The following is a 23,564-nucleotide window of genomic DNA, read 5'->3' on the forward strand; positions in this document are numbered from 1 at the left end:
TAAAAATAAGTCTATCGACTTAAAATAACTGGAGAGGGGATAAGAAATAAACGGTACATTTAGTTTCAGTCCACAGTAGTAGTAACATCATTGGTTATTACGTGCGAAAGTTCTCCATTCTCATCAACTTCTCAGATCCCACAAAATTTCACCTTTGGCCACAAAAACATCCCATTTCACCATCTTAACTTTCTTCCCCAACCCTTATGCCGCCTCATTCCAGTGTTTGTTCATTTAATGTGCTCCAAATCCTGCATCTGCGGCTTTCTAGGGGCCAATGTCAATTCATCTGTGAAATTGCAGTAGTATCTGTCTAGTCTCCACTCCGCAAGAGGACTGACCGAACGGTGAAGTGTGAGAGCGGTCTACTGATATTAATTTCTACCACTCTGATGGTTATTTTGAGTATCCTTTTCTCCTCCGCATTTTATGAGAAAAGAAACGCAACTTCACGTTCAGAAACGCCCTCCCTAAGCCACACTGGCTTCTTGCTGACCGCTGGCCCGCCCCAATCACGCTTTGAGTCTGCGCAGTAGCGACTGCCCAAGCCCTTGCCTATTTCCTGCCGCCGCGTTTTGATGACGAAATTTTCCTGCGCCTCGGGACGGGCAGCGGCGCGTAAGGAAAAGTCAGTTTCCGTTTTTCCCGCGGATTCCGGTGCCTGTGGGGCCGGTGACCCAACACCATGAAGGAAACGCCACTCTCAAACTGCGAACGCCGCTTCCTACTCCGTGCCATCGAAGAAAAGAAGGTATGGTTTGGTCCCCGCAGAATTGCGCGCTGCGTGGGCGCCCGGGTCTCAAGGTGTGGACTCATACCTGGCCCGCCTGGGCCCGGGGAGCCATTAGGGGAACGACCGGCACGTTCACTTCATCCCCAGGCTTTATTTTTTTTCGACAGGTTCTTTTCAAGTCTCTAGTCACCCCAGCAGTTGTCCATGCTGTAGTTTCCACTTTCCTGTATGGGCGGGGTGGTTAGGATTCCACTTTCCCCCAAGTGCTTAGCCCAGGGCCAGACAAAAAGTAGTTGCTTAAGACATACTTGTTGAAGGAATAAATGAATGAATGAATTTGTGCTTAACAGCGGCTGGATGGCAGACAAACCTATGATTATAGGAACATCAGGATCTCATTTGGAACAGATTACGGATGCTGCATTGTGGAACTTGGCAAAACAAGGTAACAGGATTTAAATGAGATACGCATTGAAAAGGGAGAAGTTTGAAAAAAGACCTTATTGACTTGGTTGTTTATAAAGCAGCTAAGAAGTCTGCACAGTATTCTTTGTTTAGCTGACAAAAACAAGTATTTTTTTATGCAAGATTTTTTGATTTTGTGGTCACACTTGAACTTTTTAATCATAAAGGTATTTTCTGTCACCTATCACATAGTTCTGACTTCTGTAAATCGTGTAGACAACCAGTAGTGCTCATATCGAATTTGTTTCTCATACTAATATAGAGATCTTGAGCATCTTGTCATTAAGTGTACATCCTAATTTCCTGTTTTTCGAGTGACATGAAAGTTAGGTTTTCAAATATTCATTTGAAAGTTGTAAGGCTATTTGGTCAGTTAATGGTGGTGAACTATGGCATGTGAAAACACTTAAATCTCAAGTTTTCATGCCATCTTGTATCAATAAATACTTGCTTTAGAGGTAAAGGTCATTGATTTTTTAGAACAATCTGTGGAATAGTAAACATTGTAATAAGAAGAGAGGTGTTTTTTCTGTCGTGTTTTTAGTTGCACCAATTTATGTTTTATTTCTGTGTATATTATACTTTACATATATTTTTTACTTCCTGTGATTTATCTGGCTGACTATGATATTACTCACATTAAGATTGAAACTTGTGATCTGTTTCAGATTTTTTTTTTTGGAAGGAGAGTCTATTTAGTTAATACTTTGTACTTTATCTTTGCAGAGTTCTTGGACAGGTTTCCTGTGAACTTGTGTCTCCAAAACTCAATAGGGCAACAGAAGGTATTCTTTTTTTTAACCTTGAACTCTCTCAGATGGCCGCTCCAGCTTTCGAACCTGGCAGGTATTTAAATCTTTTTCTTAAGCTGCTTTAGTCGTAAGAGAACCTAACAGCAATGAGCTTTTGTTTTAATACCTGGTGTTATATTTCATGACAGTAGCCCATTCCTATTTTCTTATTATAGGCAGTCAGATCTCTTGGTGAAGCTGAATCGACTCTTGGAAAGATGTCTAAGAAATTCGAAGTGTATAGACACTGAATCTCTCTGTGTTGTTGCTGGTGAAAAGGTGGGGAATATGCCCATAGTTCTTAATCTTAGGATGAATACTGTTGATTCATGGATCCCGGTGTCTGTGCTTTTATTCTCAGAACTTTAGTCAACTCAAGTTTTGTACTGATTCACTTCACTTCAGATGTTCTTGAGTGATACCCTTAGAACTTTGTGCCACCTCTCTCTCTCTGAAGGGATAAAAAGCATTATCCTAAAAGGGTGAAAATAGTAACTTAGATTTTTGTGTAAAAATATTTTATTCAAAGAATTTGTGGCTTTTTCATATAATCTCATTTTCTTATCTGCATGTGTTCATAGAAGCAGGTAGTTTTCCTTTTTCATGCAGAACTCAAGAACAGAAGAAATCCTTCATTTGGATAGGTTTATCGATTTACACAGGGCCACACCATGTCAGTGGCAGGGATAATTTTGAAAATCTTAGTCCCAATAAATTGTGCTGCATTAGGATATTAGAATTTTATTCTTTTTTTTTTTTTTTTTTTTTTTTTTTTTTTTTTTTTTTTTGAGACAGAATCTCGCTCTGTTGCCCAAGCTGGAGTGCAGTGGTATAATCTCAGCTCACTGCATCCTCTGCCTCCCCTGTTCAAGCAGTTCTCCCACTCAGCTTTCTGAGCAGCTGGAACTACAGGCGCCTGCCACCACGCCCGGCTAATTTTTGTATTTTTAGTAGAGACGGGGTTTCACCATCAGACTGGTCTTGAACTCCAGACCTCAAGTGATCCACCCACCTTGGCCTCCCAAAGTGCTGGGATTATAGGCGTGAGCTACTGTGCCTGGCCAGAATTTGATTCTTGATTAGGGTATTTTGACAAGCATTTTTATTCCAGAGAAGTCATTTAGCTTTCCATATTCCATACCTAAGTATAATACTTCCTATTTGCATTACTTGTAAGGTTATTAAAAATGTCACAAAACCTAAAAGGTTAACGTTTTTTAATTTTTGAAAATATTCATTATTTTCTGTTAGGGACGGTGACACTTTCGTCCAGGCAGGAGTGCAGTGGTGTTATTATAGCTCACTGTAACCTTAAACTCCTGGGCTCAAGGGATCCTCTCTCCTTAGCCTCCCGAATAGCTAGGACTACAGGCGCATTCCACTCCACTCAGCTAACTAAAAAACTTTTTTTTTTCGTAGAGATAGGGTCTTGCTGTGTTGCCCAGGCTGGTCTCGAACTCCTAGGCTCAAGCAATTCTCCCATCTTCGCCTCCCAAAGTGCTAGGACTACAGGTGAATGCCACTGTGCCTGACCTAGAGTTTGTGGTTTTTAACAGACATGATAAAAATGTAATTAGATTTGAGGTTAGGAAAATCTTAGTATTAAACATTAGAGTAGTTCTGTCTATTTAAAGTATGTGTTCTATGATTAAACGACTCACATAGTATTTCAGATGTTTGGCTTAAATTTTCTAAAATACATTTTTTGTTAACAAACTAGAAGGAGTAACTGCATGTTTTAACAGCAAGAAAAATTACTTTCTGCACAATGTTACTTTTCTTGATAAATAGCCACTGGTTATAATCAGTTAGGATTTATTGTATTTTAAATTCACTATCAGGTTTGGCAAATACGTGTAGACCTACATTTATTAAATCATGATGGAAATATTATTGATGCTGCCAGCATTGCTGCAATCGTGGCTTTATGTCACTTCCGAAGACCTGATGTCTCTGTCCAAGGAGATGAAGTAACACTGGTAAGCTCTTATGTGAACCAGGATCCTTGATACGAATGAATGAGGAGGGTCCTAAATGTGCAGGAAACTTGTTTTTAGTGAAGTTATGTTGTAGATGGCAATTGGGTAGGTTCTAAAATTTGTTCATAAGACTAAAACTGTATATGGTCAAAATTGCCCTTGAAATCTCTTAACAGTTCCTCTGTTGAAACATTTGTCAGTAAGAACACACCGTAGCGTGGTTTTCCAGAATAGAATTAGATGACTATTTTGGATTGAGCATTAGATGAAGTGGTTGACTTATGTTTAAGGGCCATATGTGTGAAAAATAAATGAATCTCAGCACAGTGAGGTACTTACCCTGCAAGAGGTATGCAATAGCTGAAAAGCACTGAGGAATCAGCAGATTCATATTTGTCTCCAGGACTTTTGTTCATTAGGCAAAGAGCTGATGAAAGTCCATCAGAAATACCTGGAGGGCTTGTTAAAACATATTACTAGACTCTACTCCCAAAGTGAGACAGGGCTACGGCTTAAGAATTTGTACTTCTAACTTTGAGTTCTTAGGTAATACTGATGTTGCTGGTCCAGGGAGCACATTTTGAAAACCATTGACCTACATTTTCTTTATCTTTTGTTCTGAGTATGGCAGTTTTAATTTATATAAATTACATGCTAGAATAATGAAAGTGCACCGTAGTTGTAGTTTGAATCCTGAAGTTGCAAAAGGACACATCAGATGCCCAGATTTTCTAAACAATGATTCATAATTTTGCTTTTGGGCAATAGACTGGAGCAGAACCATTAAAAAGTGAGAAGTAGGGACAAAGGTTTATTAACAGTAGAGGTAGTATTCTTTTAGAGGAGAGAGTTTATATAAGGAAGTGAAAAAAAAGTAGAAAGCGATTACTACACTTGAAAGATCAATTAAAGAATACTGTGGTGTTATTGCTAGTGGGAATGTAAAATGGTAAAGCCATGTTGGAAAAGTTTGGCAGCTTTCTTAAGTTTTAAGTGTAGACAACATTCTATATTCAGAAAAATAACATTAGAAGGAAATACTCTTTTTTTTTTTTTTTTGAGACAGGATCTTACTCTGTTGTCCAGGCTGGGGTGCAGTGGCGTGATCTCGGCTCACTGTACCCTCTGCCTCTTGAACTTAAGCAATCCTCCCACCTCAGTCTCTTGAGTAGCGGGGACTACAGGTGTGTGCCACCCGCTTGACTAATTTTTGTGTTTTTTGTAGAGATATGGTTTCACCAAATTGCCCAGGCTGGTCTTGAACTCCTGGGCTCAAGTGATTCTCCCACCTCGGCCTCCCAAAGTGTTGGGATTACAGGTGTGAGCCACCATGGCCAGCTGAAAATACTCCTCTCTTACATGTACATCTTTCAGCAGATTTGACCTTGTAATTTTTTTTTTTTTTTTTTTTTGAGACAAGAGTTTCACTCTTGTTGCCCAGGCTGGAGTACAATGATGTGATCTCAGCCCACTGCAACATCTGCCTCCCGGGTTCAAGCGATTTTCCTGCCTCAGCCTCCCAAGTAGCTGGAACTACAGGCATGCACAACCACACCTGGCTAATTTTGTATTTTTAGTAGAGACAGGGTTTCTCCGTGTTGGTCAGGCTGGTCTCGAACTCCCAACCTCGCCTGCATCGGCCTTCTGAAGTGCTGGGATTACAGATGTGAGCCACTGCCCCCGGCCGACTTTATAATATTAAGACAAATTGCAATGGCTTAAAATTGGGGGAAAAAAAAATTCTAGCAATTCCATGCCTGAGAATCTACAGGAGGAATAAGAGCTTATTGTGTTCAGAGACTTGAATGCAAATATTCATAGCATCATGTATTAGCCAGAAACTGGAAACAATTCGAATGTCCAGCTGGTGAGTAGATAAATAAAATGTCGTATATACAAATAATGAAATACTGTTCAGTAATGAAAAGAACTGAGCTACTGACAAATGCTGCAAGGTGCATGAAGCATGCTGAGTTGAAAGAAGCCAGGCGCAAAACATTACAATTTTTTTTTCCATTTATATAGAATGCTCAGAAAGTCAGATTTACAGAGACAGAAATAAGATAGATCAGTGGTTCCTTGGGGCTAGGGTGGGAGTACACTAGACTCTTATGGACTACAGACAGATTCAAAGGAATTTTGGGGAGTAATGGAAATGTTAAAAAACTAGATTGTGGTGATGAGTCCATAAATATATCCATAACTATACATTTACTAAAAATTGAATCATATACTTAAAATGAGTGGGTTTTGGCTGGGCGCGGTGGCTCACACCTGTAATGCCAGTACTTTGAGTGGCCGAGGCAGGTGGATCACCTGAGGTCGGGAGTTTAAGACCAGCCTGACCAATGTGGAGAAACCCCGTCTCTACTAAAAATACAAAATTAGCCTGGCATGGTGGCACATGCCTGTAATCCCAGCTACTCGGGAGGCTGAGACACGAGAATCGCTTGAACCCGGGAGGGGCAGGTTGCGGTGAGCTGAGATTGTATCACTGCACTCCAGCCTGGGCAACAAACTTCGTCTCAAAAAAAAAGTGGATTTTATGGGATGTAAATTATATGTATGTCAGTAAATTTTTGAAAAAGGTTTTTGAAAAAGGTTTTTGAAAAAGTTGTACAGTTTGAGGAACATGAGTGGCAAAATCAAACAGGTAATTATTAATATAAAAGAAGTTATTTGGGTAGTCAAAGGAATAAAGGAACTTCATTTTTATTTTAGTATTTGATGTGCAAGATGATTTTTTGTATGTTCATAACTTAGTGACTATAATTATTAAACATTTTCTTTTGAAACAGTATACACCTGAAGAGCGTGATCCTGTACCATTAAGTATCCACCACATGCCCATTTGTGTCAGTTTTGCCTTTTTCCAGCAAGGGTAAGCCTCGCCTTGTTATGGGCCAAAATTACAAATGCAGCTAGGAATTTTATTGTTCTACTCAAGTATGTCATGTTAATATTAAATACTTCCCTTAATATTAAAACACCTTATAGTTCCTTTCTTTCTTTGTAAGGGCATTAGTTGGCAAAGAGCTTTCTCAATAGAAGTAACAAAACTCTTATACTATGATGAAGATACTTCTCAACATTTTTCTTTTCATGGCATACTTATAAACTTAGGAGTTTACTATGGCATGGTAGTGTTTTATGTTTCCTAAGGATGTACAGGGGTTAAGAGAATTATATGCTAGGCTCTAATTTGGGAAAGTGGGATGACAATTACTGTGGGTTATTGGAAGACAGGGGACTTTGGAGCATATTAGATGGAGTAGTTCTAGGAGTCAGTTACAAGAGGGGATGGTTCACAAACTGGAGGAAAAAAATCTGATGTTCTTCAGTTTTCTAGTGTTTACTTAACTGCTAAATCCTTCTGTGGCTGAAAACTTGGAGTTTTTCAGGTCCATTTAATGGTACTTTCAAATGAAAACTTGAGCCTTAAATTTCTTTAGAAACAGGGGAAGATAAAAATATTTCACACAGTGTTGTGTACAAGGACTAGAGAAAAACTTTCAAGTTTTAGTGATTGTAAGTGTAGAGTTTCATCAGAGGAAAATGGGCCAGCATTGTCCAGTAGAAATAAAATGTGAACCATATATATAATTTTCTTATTTTCCTTTTTTTTTTTTTTTTTTTGAGATGAGGTCTGGCTTTGTTGCCCAAGCTGGAGTATAGCAGTGCGATTTTTGCTCGCTACAACCTCTGCTTTCTGGGCTCAAGCAATTCTTCAGCCTTAGCCTTCTGAGTAGTTGAGACTACAGGCGTGCACCACCATGCCTAGCTAATTTTTGTGTTTTTTGTGAAAAAGAGGTTTTGCCATATTGCCCAGACTGGTCTGGAACTCCTGAGCTCAAAAGTGATCTGACTACCTCAGCCTCCCAAAATGCTGGATTACAGGGATGAGCTACCACGCCTGGCTGTTTCTTTTTCTTTTTTTTTTCTTTTTTTTAAGACAAGGTCTCCCTCTGTCACCCAGGCTTGAGTGCAGTGGCGAGATCGTGGCTTATTGCAGCCTCAATCTCTCAGGCTCAAGTGATTCTCCTGCCTCAGACTCCTGAGTAGCTGGGACCACAGGTGCACACCATGCCCAGCTTATTTATTTTTTGTAGAGATGGGATTTCACTGTGTTGCCCAGGATGGTCTGAAGCTCCTGGGCTCAAGTGATCCGCCCATGTCCATCTCCCGAAGTGCTGGGATTATAGGCTTGAGCCACATGTGCAGTCTTTGTTACTTTTTAATTTTTTTTTTTTTTTTTGCGACAGGGTCTCACTGTCACCCAGGCTGGAGTGCAGTGGTGTGATCATAGCTCACTGCAGCCTCCCAACTTCTGAACTCAAGTGATCCTCCCACCTCAGCCTTCCAAGTAGCTGGGACTATAGGTGTGTGGCATAGCCAGCTAATTAAAAAATAATTTTTTTTTTTGTAGAGACAGGGTCTCACCTTGTTGCCCAGGCTGGTCCCAAACTCATGAGCTCAAGTGATCCTGCAGTCTTGACCTCCCAAAGTGCTGGGCTTACAAGCATGAGCCATCATGCCTGGCCTCATATGTGTAATTCAAAATTTTTAATGTGACTACTTATATTTTAAGTACTTATATTTTTAGTAGTCACATTTAAAAGGTAAAATTAATTTTTATATATTTTAATGAATATATTTTCATTTTAATGAAATAAAATGAAATAATCAGTATTTTAGTAATTAGTCATGAGATAGTCTACATTCTTTTATTTCCACTAAGTCTCTGAAATCCAATATTTTACGTACTCTGATTACATTTCAAGGACTCAGGAACCACAGGTGACTATTGATGAGTATACCGGACAGTGCAGAAATAGACAGTATTTTTTTTCATGAGCCATTAGCAGAACACAGTAGAACTTTGGAGTATAGGACATTAGGGCAACTTTAGGGTTAGCCAAATTAACATTATCTAAGTTTTTATTAATGAGCCAGAAGTCATTTAATCAAAGAGATAGCATTATGTTTAGATGATCATTTAAGTAAATCCAATCTGAATTTAATGTGATTTCATTGTAATAACTAGAGATATCCACTTAGCATTCATTTGTGTTCATAAACACAATAATTTTCTTGTCTCTTTCCCCATTTCAGTGACCCAAATCCATAGGCTCAGACCTTTATTCTCTGTTGACTTTATTGATGTCATCTTTTAAAAATTCATTACCCAAGAAATGGTAAGCATTCGGTCTCAGATTTGTTCAGGTCCATTTAACACTCGTTTCAGAACATATTTATTGGTGGATCCCAATGAACGAGAAGAACGTGTGATGGATGGCTTGCTGGTGATTGCCATGAACAAACATCGAGAGATTTGTACTATCCAGTCCAGTGGTGGGATAATGCTACTAAAAGATCAAGTTAGTGCTTTGATTAATGTCCCATTAAGAATAGATTGCTTCTCTTTAGATGCTCTTTTTATCTTTTAACAAAAATCCAATGGGGATACTTCCAGTGATTGATTCTAGGATGTGTTAGAATGTGGTTTCAGTATTGTCACTATTAAATACATTCTGTTGACTGGTGGCTATGAGGTATCCTCCTCCTTCCTACCTTGGTGCTCCCATGTCTGACCTGCTAGAGTCTGACCCTTCCATCTAGAAGCAGGGTCTAGTGAAGAAAAAGATTTATATCCCTATTAAAAAAAAAAGTGGCCGGGCATGGTGGCTCACGCCTGTAATCCCAGCACTTTGGGAGGCCGTGGCTGGTGGATCACTTGAGGTCAGGAGTTCAAGAACAGCCTGGCCAACATGGTGAAACCCATCTCTACTAAAAATACAAAATTAGCTGGGCGTGGTGGCTGGCACACGCCTGTAATCCCAGCTATTTGGGTGGCTGAGGCAGGAGAATCTCTTGAATATGGGAGGCAGAGGTTGCAGTGAGCTGAGATCGTGCCATTGCACTCCAGTCTGAGCAACAAGAGCCAAATTCCATCTGAAAATATAAATGAATAAATAAATAAATATTAGCCGAGCTTGGTGATGTATGCCTGTGGTCCCGGCCACTTGGGAGGCTGAGGTGGGAAGATTGCTTGAGCCCAAGAGGTGGAGGTTGAGTGAGCTGAGATCGTGCCACTGCATTCCAGCCTGGGCTACAGAATAAGACCCTGTCTCAAGAGCAAATAAAAGTTTTTAAACATCCAATAGTAGAGATTATATAAAAAGATAGTTTTATTTTTAGGATTTGGGTACAATTGGCAGTAGTTCTGAAACCCAGGTACATATCAGATTCACATGGGAGCTTTTAGAAAATAGATCTCCATATAGCATACAGTGTAGGTGATTAAAAGCTGCTTTAGTTTGAATTCTAGTTCTGCCCCCGTACTAGCTGATCTTGGGCAAATGATTTTATATCTTTGGGTCTCACTTTCTTTATCTGTAAAATAGGGAATGATGTTATTGCCAACACCTTGTTGTTATAAGGATATAAAGATAGATATATTGCACAGTGTCTAGCATATACTAAGTGTGCAATAAATGTTAGTTTCTGGTATCATCATCATCTTTACCAGCATCACAAGTACTACCCAGATTACTCACAAAGAAAGGAAGTTAGTGCATCCTGGAGCATATGTGTCTGTGGTTTCTTCTATGGTATTAGTATTTATACTGTTGTGTAAGAAAGTTTTTGTGTCTGTTCCCATAATGTGATAGTCCTTCACATATCTTAAAACAACTTTCACATCTTGCCTTAATCTGTGTTTACATTGTATTCATGTTTGGAAAAGCCAGGCTTAAATTTATAAAGGTAGAAAAATTAATTTCATGGTTTTAGTTTCGTTAGAGAAAACCATTTGGTTTACTGTCTTTAAACAACATAATTCACTTTTATAAATAGGTTTTGAGATGCAGTAAAATCGCTGGTGTGAAAGTAGCAGAAATTACAGAGCTAATATTGAAAGCTTTGGAGAATGACCAAAAAGTAAGGTAAGTAACTTTTCCAGAACTAAATGGTCTTTTATTTTCATTTTTAAAATATTTACTTTTTTTTTTTTAGTATAGGCAAACTTTATTATGCATGAACTTGATTTCACAAAGTTAGAATGGCAATTTCACTTAAAATTAACTCATTAAAAAGTGTAAATACCATGGTATAGATATGTTATCCAAAACTCCGAAAGGTAGTGAAACTGGTAACAGATATTGCTACTCATCTTTGGACAGACACAATAAAAGTATTAATGAAACTGGTTTCCAGACAAGTATGTGTCACTTGCTGCTGTGCCTTAGGGAGGAGAGGATGTTATAACACAGGCATTATTGATGCAGTGACTCGTGGATAGTTGCTCCTTATTAACACTGCTAAAATTAGGTTCACAGTTTTTACTTTGTGTGGGAGCTGGTGATTCTTGTTTTATGAGGATATCTTTCAGGGTGTTGGCATCAAACCTACTTATTGCAAAATGCATCACAGATGGGAATTTAACGCTGGGTCAAGTCCAGAATTCCAAAACAATGAAGAGGAAAGACCCATCTAAGAGCAAGAGGTCTTCATTGCTCCAGGCCCCGAGACACAACACAGGGAACAGGAAATGGCCCTAAATGGTCTTTTAATGTATTTTTTCTCTTAAGGATTTTCCTTGAACAAGGGCAACCATATAAACTTCACACTTGATCTTTCCTTATTTGTTAATCGCAATTGAGTGTACTACTTAGTGTGTTTTTAGAAAGTTGATTGGACTTACTATATTTTCTGCAATTTAAATATAACCTATATTGAAAAATCATGTAAGATTTTTGTTTGTTTTTTGAGATGGAGTCTCACTCTGTCACCTAGGCTATAGTGCATTTGTGCAATCTTGGCTCACTGCAGCATCTGCCTTATGGCTTCAAGTGATTCTCCTGCCTCAGCCTCCCGAATAGCTGAGATTACAGGTGCATACCACCATGCCCGGCTAATTTTTGTATTTTTAGTAGGGATGGGGTTTCGCCATGTTGGTCAGGCCAGTCTCAAACTCCTGACCTCAGGTGATCCACCCACCTGGGCCTCCCAAAATATTAGGATTACAGGTATGAATCACCACACCTGGAGACATAAGATTTTTCTTTAACAGTTAACATTTTCTTAGGATAAAAATAATCTAGTAACTCAAATTAATGTAAGGAAACAGGTTGATTCCCATCTCTACTTCTTACTGTGCTATCTTAAGCAAGATATATAACCCAGCATTTCAGTGTCCTCTTCTATAATATGGGATATTAACACCACCTGGTAGGGCTGATTTGAGGGTTAGAGAATAGTGTATTTTAAGCACCTAGCACATGGTCTGGCACATGGTTTAATAAATGATTATGCTATTGGCTCTTGTTAGGCATAATAAATTGGTGAGGTTAAGTTAGATAAACTAACTCTCTTTCAATATTTTTCATCCACCAAAGGATAAAATAATAGTTTTTTTCCCTTCCTGTCTTCTGTCTAATCTGTTACCTTCCTCCCGCTTCCTTCCCACCAAAAAAACCCCCACATACAGGAAAGAAGGTGGAAAGTTTGGTTTTGCAGAGTCTATAGCAAATCAAAGGATTACAGCATTTAAAATGGAAAAGGCCCCTATTGATACCTCGGATGTAGAAGAAAAAGCAGAAGAAATCATTGCTGAAGCAGAACCTCCTTCAGAAGTGTATCTTTATTTGGTGGTTTTTGCAGTAACAAGATTCATAACACTTGGCATTATAATATTAGGCTATATGAAGGATGTGTATACTGAAATTAGTTTTTGTAAACACTGTACTTTGTTAGAGAAAACACTTAAAATACAAGATAGTGATGTGAGTCATATTCTGTTGATGGTATAACATTCAGCTTCTCTTCAGTTATCCTGGAAAAACCAGATTGTGTTTTAAGGACCAATTTAATTTAGTACTGTAACTAAAATGTTGAAGCTGTCTCTTCACATTTCTTATTATTAATTGCATCCATAAAATCTTGCCTGAGTTATTTTTTCTTCCTCATTGTTCAGCCATCCATAGTGTAGCTATATTAAGTTGTTTTTTTCCCTAGGAACTTGAGGCACACTTGAATCAATCTTACAAGAAGAAAACTTTCATTTTCATCTTTTTCAACAGTCCATCAAATAGCAATATTTTTGTTACTCAGTTTTCTTAACTTGTTAAGTGTTTCTACACCTGTGCTGTGGAGTCCTGGAACTGCCCAAATTGGAGAGGGAGTAGAAAACTCCTGGGGTGATCTTGAAGACTCTGAGAAGGAAGATGATGAAGGCGGTGGTGATGAAGCTATCATTCTTGATAGTATAAAAATGGACACTGGAGTAGTAGTCTCTGATATTGGAAGCCAAGGTAGGTGACACTTTGTGGCACACTTATCACTATATATTACATATATATAGTATTACCATATAGTTATATATATAATAATGCATAAAATGTGTATATTAATTTATATTATCACTATATATAGTAATATATAGCATATCAGCTATATAGAGATGTATACTAGATAAATAACATATAGGATACTATATAGAGAGAATATAGATATATAGTTAAATATAGGGATATAAGTATTGCATTTTTAGAGGGGCTAAATATTGTGATTTAAATTTCAACTAAATTATTGTGGCTAACTGCAGTACTAACACTACTTTCTAAAAGAATATGCATATCTTTGTAGAGTAGTGGTACATACACTTTGGCATAAAATGATAGTGACATTTTTAATTAAAAAAAATTTTTTTTTGTAATGTATTTGGGTGGGTTTTAAGGGAATGAGTTTCTGGAAGATCTTATTCCTCCGTGCTGTCTTTTTTTGTGGTTTCTAGACTGAAACAAAAAGCCCATCCTTTATCAGAACATGTAATACTGTCTAAATAAAACTTTCTGGGATAGAAACATTACACTGGTATAGCAGCCACTAGCCCCACGTGGCTATTGAACACTTGAAATGTGGTTTGTTATTACTGAGAACTGAATTTTAAATTTTATTTAATACAAAATTAAGCAGCCACATGTGGCTAGTGGCTACCATACTAGACATTGCAGTATTAGAACATAAAAAAATTCTAGCAGTGACTAGAATACTGATAGTTCTAGACGTTACTTGCATTTTGAAAGCCATAGAACTGAAGAAGTTGTTTTTGTGTATGGTTATTTTCACTTAAAAAAAAAAGCAAATTCTTGCTGGTCTATATAATAGAATAATGACTTATTTTCTTATGTGGTAAGAACAGAAATCCTACAAGGAACTGGGAACTAGGCTGGCAGGGAAAACTGAAGGTGATATGTTTAGTAGGAATGTAAGACCAATACTTCTGTTTTCAAAGAGAGAAATTATGAACACTACTAGAGCCTGAGCTTTTTGTTTTTTTACTTAATAGGTAAGGAAAAAATTTCCCATTGATTGGGACCCTTACTCAAATTTCCCAGTGGTTACTTCTATTTGGTATAATTCTTCCAAATACTTGTCCCAGGTATTTACTCTCTGTGCAGTGATGTAAGCTAATGCTGCATAGACTTATGTAGCATTGAATATAACTAGTTGGTTTAACAATTCTCTTATTGTTGAAGATGTAAGTTGTTTCCATTTTTTCACTGTTAACAATATCCTTGCACTTGCATATACCTTATATGTTTGTTTAGTGCGTTCTTCTAACAGTGAATAAATAGTATTTTCAATTGAATATAATGAAGGTGGACCTAAGAATTGGAAAAATGGAGCAGGTACAGCCTTTCTAAAGCATGTGAAGAAAGGGAGAAACTAACTGAAAACTAAAAATACAAAGAATTGATATGGGTTAATTCACATTTTATGTATATCATTAACTAATGATCAGGAGAAAAATGGGCAAAAGACAGGGAGCAGTACTCAAAATGTACAAATGGCCAGTAATACTTTTCATGGTCAGCCCTGATAGTAATACAAATAAAATCCAAAGAAAAATGACATGGCATTTTTTGTTACTGTATTTAGGGCAGTATTAAAAATACCAGCAATGCCAAAGGTATATGGGAAATGGGTTCTTTTATTTATTGGAATGTAAACCGGAACTATTTCTGGAGGAATAGAGTAGCACAAACAATTCAATTGTCTCTACAAAAGATGCTATATAGATTTCCCCCTAACTTTTCTATTATGACATGTACCAAATTGTCACGCCATTCGAGCACCTGTAGGAAATAAGAGTTTAAAGAAACAAATGTTACAGACGAGTTCTAGAGTGCTCTAAGAAGCTGATTTAAGGAGAAGAGTAAGCCTCCACCTAAAGAGTGGCGTGGGCTATTATATGCAAATAGTCTTATTTTTATTTATTTTTTGGGATGGAGTCTTCCTCTGTCACCCAGACTGGAGGACAGTGGTACTGCAACCTCCACCTCCCTGGTTCAAGTGATTCTCATGCCTCAGCCTCATGAGTAGCTGGGCCTATAAGCACATGCCACCACAACTGGCTAATTTTTCTGTTTTTAATAGAGATGGTGTTTCACATGCCACCACAACTGGCTAATTTTTCTGTTTTTAATAGAGATGGTGTTTCACCACGTTGGCCAGGCTGGACTCGAGCTCCTGACCTCAGGTGACCAAAATGACCTCAGCCTACTAAAATACGGGGATTAAAAGTGTGAGCTACCACGCCCAGCCCAGCCCCAGCCCCAGCAATAAAAGTTTTAGAACGTCTGATAGAAATAAACTCGTGCAGAAATAAATATTGGAAGAGATTGCTTACCCTTTTTTTTTTTTTTTTTTTTAAAAAAAAAGATGCTCCCATAATACTCTCAGATAGTGAAGAAGAAGAAATGATCATTTTGGAACCAGACAAGAATCCAAAGAAAATAAGGTAACACATTTCTGGTTTATTTCAAATGTATATATATATATATTCAACACTTCTAGAGGTTTGCTCTCTGGTTTTACTCTCATCTTGCCACATGACTATAAACAAAAAGACGTCCCTTTTTCATTAGCGATCCATCTGTTCTGTGATTTCTTTACCTTGTGATTTATAAAAATTAGGACCAAAATCTATAGAACTCTTTCGATGCCAGTCTTACACATTTTATATCCTATTGGAAAACTAAGAAATGCCTCTTATTTCAATAATCCAAAACTTAACAAGCATACGCTTAGTAAATTCTTACTTTATTCACAGAACACAGACCACCAGTGCAAAACAAGAAAAAGCACCAAGTAAAAAGCCAGTGAAAAGAAGAAAAAAGAAGAGAGCTGCCAATTAAAGCTAACAGTTGTATATTTGTATATATAACTATTAAAAGGATATTTATTCATTCTAAGAACCCTGGGTATTTTTTATTCACAAATCCATTATAAAATCTAGCAGGGTTTTAAAAATAGTTTTTTGTTTTTAATGTTATGCTTTAAAATAATAAACCTTCTGGAGCATTTCTCGTCTGTTAATTTGCACGTAAGCTTCCCACCCTCTTCCGCTTCCAGCCTCTGTTTAGTTTGCAGAACCTAAACAGGTTTTACAAAGAGTGAAAAAGTCTGTATTCAGATATGCTTAGATTATGCCCATCAGCAAATTGATCCAGTTGCTTAGGAAAATGAATGTTAGAATTTGAGGGTCTGTTTTCCTAAACCTACTTTAATGTTAGAGGAAGGTTTTCACTTCCCATTATATAGTAAACCAAGTAAACTTAGATTCTAAGTGAAATCCTGAAGAAGTTAAATTTGACTTGCGAAGTTTTCCAAATCAATTTATTATCCTGACAGCTGGCATCATTAATACTTTAACAAAACCACTTAAAATTAGCCAAATATCTAAGACAGATACATATACAAAAGATATACAAGTTAAAACCATTTAAAAAGTAATAGATACCATAATTTGTACTTGGCCATAACTTCTGTATTCAGAAATGATTGTAAAATTAAAACCTAAGTTAAAAACTGTACACCATATACTTTGAGTGATTTACATCTTAGAAAACAAAGGCAGTCTTTCATTGTTACAGATTTAGTGTCTCTGGTGGGTTGAGGAGAGAAACACCATGATACCTGTAAGTAGGAAAAAAAAAACCAAAAACATGTTTAGTAAACAGTCACTGGGTAAAGGAGATCATGGAATAATGTTTGTACTCATGTATTGGGAACTAAAAAATGCTATTTCTCTCTGACCGAGTTGATGGTTTTAGAAACATTGGTCCCTGAAACACACATGCATGCCCCTCTTCCTTCTCTCTCCTCCCCCAGACCCAGGGCAGAAAGCATGAACTGCAACCTTCTTCAAACACATAACCAATTAAGAGAACAGCTTCTTAAGGAGGCTATGGCAGATTCATGAATGAAGTTAAAATGTCAAAGATCTCTGAACAATAATCTAGAAAAGTAAGCTTCAATATTCAAGTTAATTCTTACTTTGAATTTTTGTACTTTTCTCTTATTGACTGTTGTGCATGCTGTGGAGCTTTGAGGTAGGTCTGGTGAAGGTCCATGAGACAAGGCTTAAGACTTTCCAGGGTATATCCAGTCTTTCGTATTAATGATTCAGGCTACAGAGAAGGGAATAGGAAGCCCTGAGTTGTGCTTTTAGTAACAGACACCAGTTAATAGTTAGCATTAAGCTTATGTTAAATTTCAGTACTAATCTTTAACTTTTCCATCTACTAGCCTTCTCAGGCCATTATTCCATCTCTCGATCCATGTTTTACTACTTTCTCTGCCAGCAACAGGTCAGATGCTTTTTAAAAAGCTCACCTTTCAATCCAAGTTACAACTAAGCTTACTACCTAACAAAAAGCTACTGTTCAACAGGTAACATGCCTTAAACAGTATATAATCATCCCTCAGTATCCATGAGGGATTGGTTCCAGGACCCTCCCCAAGTATACCCAAATCTGTACATATTCAAGTCCTGCAGTCACCCTTCCATATATATGGGTTTTGAATTCCCTGAATACTGTAGTTTCAATCCACATGTAATTGGAAAAAAATCCATGTGTAAGTAAGTGGACTCACACAGTTCAAACCTGTATTTTTCAAAGGTCAACTGTATATATTTGAAGTTTTTCTAAGTAACAACATCTAGGCAACCCTCAGTTTTGTAGGACAATTATTATTTAATCTGGCATAGGCATTTCAGTCACAAGATAGGTGTGTGAAGACCATAATACATACCCAGCTTTGTCCTGTGACTGTGTAGAGTGCTAAATGAAAGGCGGCTCCAGCAATAACTGATGGCAAATACTTTAGGTATGGGTCAGCATCTATCAAACTTAATTCTCCCAAAAACTGGAATAAAAAATACTTTATGATCACAAGAGCGTTTAGAATTCAAATGCCAAACCTCTGCCTTCTAACCTAATTTTTTCCTGCCTTTGATAATGGCTCTGTAGCAACCCTAGAAAAAAATATTTCACAGCCTCATCTTTAAACATATCAATCATTTTAGTGTTTTGTTCCATCCTCATCCTGTATTTTCCCTCCTTTATTAACTTTTAAAAAACAATTCTTCTGACTACGCATCCCCAAGATGTCATCCTTAGACCTCTGCTTCTAGTGCTTTCCTGATATAGATTATCTTTTGCCAGCAGCAGGCTTTCTTCCATACTGCAGCATTAATCTCCCTCTGAATACTAAATCTCTTCACCATGCTGTACAAAGGAACTACGTTCCTGTACAAAGGAATTAGGGCTTACATTACCTAAGAATCGCCGTTCAACAAAATGAAAGTTAACTCACCATTGCTAAACTTTCAACTTTGCTGTTTGCAGGCTGCTGATGCAGAAAGTATTGGGTAAGAAACTGATTTACTGTTGGAGCAGCTAAGTCAAAAGTAAGGACTTTCAAAACTAGATGCTCCATTCTCAGAACTTGTTTCTTGGTGTAGGTATCATCTGTAATGTACACAAACTCTGCTACTTCTGGGGGGTATATTTCTTCAAACTTTCTACAATGAAAAAAGTTTTAAGTAATCAGTCCTAAAAGAGAAGCAAGCTTCCTTATCCCAATTCTGAAATCCCATTAGCAGAATATATGGAATGAATCCAAAATCCATACCAACTGCATTTCCAGACACTTGATCATCATTTCTAGTAAAGACTGGATAGCTAATTGCTAATTAAAAGGCCCAAATCAATAAAGGACTTTTGAGAGATTTTTCCCAGTTCAGTCAAAGGAAGTAAATGAAAGGCATTGTTCTCAAGATGGGAACAATGCCAGAGTTCACCAAGTAGCTGAAAATTTAGGAAATACAAATCTTAGGAAAACATGTTTCATGTTTTCATTTTTAAATTTAGTGTTTTTTTTTTTTTTTTTTTTGAGACAGTCTTCCTCTCTTGCCCAGGCCAGAGTGCAGTGGTCCAATCTTAACTTCCTGCAACCTCCCCGCTCCAGGTTCAAGCGATTCTCCTGCCTCAGCCTCCCCAGTAGCTGAGATTACAGGCATGTGTCACCATGCCCAGCTAATTTTTGTATTTTTAGTAAAGACAGGGTTTCACCATGATGACCAGGCTGGTCTCGAACTCCTGACCTCAAGTGATCCGCCCACCTTGGCCTCCCAAATTGCTGGGATTATAGGCACGAGCCACTGCACCCAGCCTTTACTTCTTAATAAAAGAGACACTGCTTATATGCCAGAAAGTAATATTGGAAGGAAAATGTTTTAAAATTTCTAACCTAGTGTACTATATCGTCTTCAAGGAATCCAGTTTGGGGAAAAACAGTGTTATAGATTAGAACAGTTTCATCCTCCTCCACTTCCCCAACCCCACCACATTGCCATCCCTAAAGTAGTCACTGACTCTCTGCCTGGTGTATGTTAAAAGGTCACCATTAAAAATCAATTTCTTCCCTAGACAAAAGATCGTGATCACTTTTAAACAAACCAAGGTAGACTTACGAGGCTAACAGCATAGCAGCAGTGCCCACAAGCTGAAGCTTTCCTCTCAGCACTGACATGGAAGAAAGGAACCTATCAATGTAGTTCACAGCCAAATGCAGGGTCTCATTCTGTAGTTTATATTCTTCTCCTACTTCAACTAACCAGTCCACGAGGATAGCTCTCATACTGTTAGTGATGTCTGGCTGTTTCTTCATGTAACCCACTTTAGGTTTACATTTAACCTATTGAAAAAAGTATTTAGTAGTGTTAAAATTGCAATTAGATTATTTTACAATTAAGAGAGGCTACATGCTATAAACTTAACTGTAGCATTAGAATAATTCATTAGTTTAAAAATTTAAACATTATCCTCTCAATTTCATTTAGCCACATTTAACAAATACATTACACAAACTGGATTCAGAGAACCTTTACCTCCATTTCCCTTAGGTATGTGTGAATATCCTCATGGTAGTCTGGTACTTCATTAACACTCACTGGCTTTTCATCTTCTAATACAATTGACATGTCCATAGTATGTGGTGACTCTGGGACAATTAAAAAGATATGATTAAATTAATTGTTTGTCTACTTAGTTTAATAGCTAAAAATGACTGCCCTTGTAAGGAATTTCATATTAACAAAGCACTTATTTCATCAAACTAAAAAGAGCTTCTCATGACCAAAAAGGTAGAATATTTTACCTTAGTCTCAGTATCTCTGTACATATAGCTTTGGAATGATTTTAGTTAATGAAGGGGGAAAGAAAACCATATTGGTAGGCCCCTAACAGGAAAATGAGAATCAGGTATTATCTTAAAGTATCCATCTTCCACAACAGAAAGGAGCAGATGGCATGGTGGTTCTGTTAGGACAGAACACTTAAAATCCAAGTTTTGAGATAATATCTAAGATTTGCCCTAAGAGAGACGTCAGATCCCAGAGTCTGACATACAAAGCCCAAGTAGGCGATAGCTAGAATCAGTTAAATGGCCTCCATTAACAAGTGTTATTAAGAAATTAGGTTTGTTATGGGCAAATGGATTAACACTATAAATAATTTATTTTTTGTAGTACAAATTATCTTTTGAAGCAAAGAGTATCATCCATTATTCTTTTCGCTTCAAAGATCACGTTGAGATTAAACATTTTCTGCAAAATTTTGATAAAAACACACAAATTATTATTTCCAAAGGACTTTTCCTGCTCACCCCTCCTTCCCCACGATCAATACAACTAAAACTAAAATGAGACTGGATTTAGTGAGTTGTCCAGTGACTCGATATCCCTAGGGCAAAGAAACAGTACAAACTGCAAAGAGCTGTTTGCAGCAGCTATTTTAATACATGGGTAAGAGTAAACAGCCATGGTACAATTGTTTACTTGTAGGAGGAAGAGTGTCACTTTCTGGTATCAGATGATAATCCAGACTGGTTTTATAGAAACAAAATTATAAAACTGGAAGAAATGTTATGTAATCACAATATTTAAGACTGCATCTTCAAATAGCACTCTCTAAGTGATATGTAAGTGAGTTAAATAAAACTGAAATCTATTCTCCCAACCAAGAACACATTTATGGGAGCAGATTAAAATAAGCATTTAAGATCTAATTATAATTAGACTGATGTGACTGGCAGTGAACCTGAAAGAGCACTAGATTAGGATCCTTTTGTACATCATCAGGTCGAGTGTTAGCTGTGAGATCTGAGATAAGTCACATCCTTTCTAAGCCTTGTTACATTAAACCTAACTCACTGTAATCAAAATGACTACATAAGACATCTTAAAATGCAAATCAATATCTAATAATTATAATTACCGTAAATTCATACAGATTTTCCTTAAAACTTACCAAAACTACCATCCATTGGATAATCAAGAGGGACCAATGGTTTTCTGGGTCCAGGTAAACTAACGGCTGAATTAAAAGCCAGGGCATCTTCACGCTCCGTTTTTTGAGATTCAGCTGGCTTCTTCTGAGTCTCTTTTTCTGCTTCATCCACATGAATGGTGAACGCAGGCTGTTTACTGTTTGCTTTCCAAGGAGGAACGGTGACATGCTCATCATTTACAGGAAGATCCTTAAGGGGTGCAACCTAAACAAAAATAAATAACTGGCTTTGAGCCTACTAAATAGTTTTGCATTCTTTCTCTTATGGGTGTTGGCCTTTGCTTTTTCTCCCAAATACTCTATCAGGAATTAAACTTTCTGGGACAATGGTTTGAGTATTCAAAAGAGAAGGGATGTTCCCATTTGTCACAGGCATTCCCACAAAGGCTATCAATAGATAACACTAGGTGGAATTATGCAAAACTAATCAGGGCCACAAGAAGGGTCGGGTGGCAAGTCAATACATGACAAGTTTAGGAAAGACATGGCAAAAAAGTGTTGGTTCACCACTGTCGCCCGAGGGTGGAGCAACAGAGCAAATCCGGCTAAAATGGCGGAATTTGCCAAAAGCAAAGTTATTTCGTACACCCTTTTCTAAAGTAGAGGTTACCTCTTAACCGTGAGGAGGAAGGGGGTCAGAGTCCTACAGTAGTGCCTGGGGTTTAAAAGTGGAGAGAAACGCGCGGAGCTGAGCGAAGACTACACGTTTTAGAGCTTGGTTTGACCCCATTATGTACAGGCAGATGCCACCTATAGAGAGCAGACAGGCAGCATACACAGTGTTGGCGGGGTCCTGATGCTAATGATGGGAGAATTCCTATTGTGGCATCCCACACACCCGCACCAGGTGGACTCCAGACCCTGGCCCCCTTCCAAAAGCCCAGGACATGCCTTCTCGCCACTTTTCTCTGCCTGCTAAGCCAGTGCCAAACCCTGCTCGACCCACCCTCCTGCAGATATCCCGCATCCCTTTACCCGTCGCGTCTTCGGCCTCTGCTGCTGCGCTAGACCCCGCGGGTTCCCGGCCTTCAGTACCGCCAGCGCGGCCCGGGTCCGCGGTTGCTGGACGGGCGCTGCCTTTTCCGGGTTGATATTCTCCTGGTCCTCTTGGAGCGCAGTCTGCTGCAATGCTAGCAGCGCTGAGCCCGCCTCGCGGGTCGCAGGCCCCGGCGCGGAGTTACCCAACATCACTACTCCCGGGAGTGGACGGCGGGATCAGCCTGCGGCGCCAAGCAGCGTGCACTCTGCCCAGCCCACCCGGCCAAAGAACAGTCGTAGCCGCCGGTCGCAGCCCAGGCCAGCCTACCCGCCCGCCCGCTCACCCAGCTCGAGACCACGCAGGGTCGAGGAGGTTGCGAAAGGCGCAGGAAGGCACGGCCGGGCGTGGCGGGCCAAAGACACCCCGAGATGTAGCGAGCAGCCCGCCGGAGCGGCGGCTGTTCTTGCAGTTCAAGTATCCCGCGACTATTGAAATGGACCAATGAAAGCGCTCGCGGCCTTGACGTCATTCGAGGCGACAGGGTCGCAAGCTAGTGAAGGAAGCACCAAAGGAAACTGAGCAGGGGCGGGGCAGGAGAGAGAAACGAACTGGGGCTGGGGCGGGAGAAAACGCCTGCGCGGGTCGGGGAGAGGTAGGGGTACTCAGGGCCCGAGCTTCCGATTACTTTGAGCCACCTAGAGAGCGAGGCGGTCCAAAGGCTGACTCTAAGCCTTTTAGGGAATTAAACGGAATTAAACTTTGGCGACTAACATTTGGGCTGCCCAGCCTTTAGCTCTGGGACCTCTAGTTAGCTCAAGTGACTTTTTCTCAAGGTCTAAAATCTGGACCACGTTTTTCAGTATCTCCGATTCTCCGTTTTCTTATTTGTTAATAGGGACTAATAACTACAGTCATACG

General features: G+C 38.7%; 2 protein-coding genes across 2 annotated transcripts; one reads left to right on the top strand and one right to left on the bottom strand.

Annotated features, from left to right (window-relative positions):
• The first annotated feature begins 584 nt into the window (after positions 1-584).
• On the top strand, positions 585-16,225 carry EXOSC9 (exosome component 9). The gene is made up of 12 exons (XM_007999697.3): positions 585-751; positions 1,084-1,178; positions 1,925-2,044; positions 2,166-2,268; positions 3,831-3,968; positions 6,767-6,849; positions 9,214-9,346; positions 10,824-10,912; positions 12,457-12,603; positions 13,098-13,279; positions 15,693-15,771; positions 16,084-16,225. Exons 1-12 carry the CDS (start codon positions 686-688, stop codon positions 16,166-16,168), a joined length of 1,320 nt encoding a protein of 439 aa, XP_007997888.1. The 5' UTR covers positions 585-685; the 3' UTR covers positions 16,169-16,225.
• CCNA2 (cyclin A2) lies at positions 15,768-23,543 on the bottom strand. The gene is made up of 8 exons (XM_007999696.3): positions 22,643-23,543; positions 21,629-21,872; positions 20,209-20,321; positions 19,792-20,015; positions 18,633-18,840; positions 18,069-18,182; positions 17,310-17,443; positions 15,768-16,949 (listed from the first exon to the last, which is right to left on the bottom strand). Exons 1-8 carry the CDS (start codon positions 22,853-22,855, stop codon positions 16,901-16,903), a joined length of 1,299 nt encoding a protein of 432 aa, XP_007997887.1. The 5' UTR covers positions 22,856-23,543; the 3' UTR covers positions 15,768-16,900.
• Positions 23,544-23,564: the final 21 nt, after the last annotated feature.

This window comes from Chlorocebus sabaeus, chromosome 7, assembly GCF_047675955.1.
Source record: "Chlorocebus sabaeus isolate Y175 chromosome 7, mChlSab1.0.hap1, whole genome shotgun sequence".
Lineage (NCBI taxonomy): Eukaryota > Metazoa > Chordata > Mammalia > Primates > Cercopithecidae > Chlorocebus > Chlorocebus sabaeus.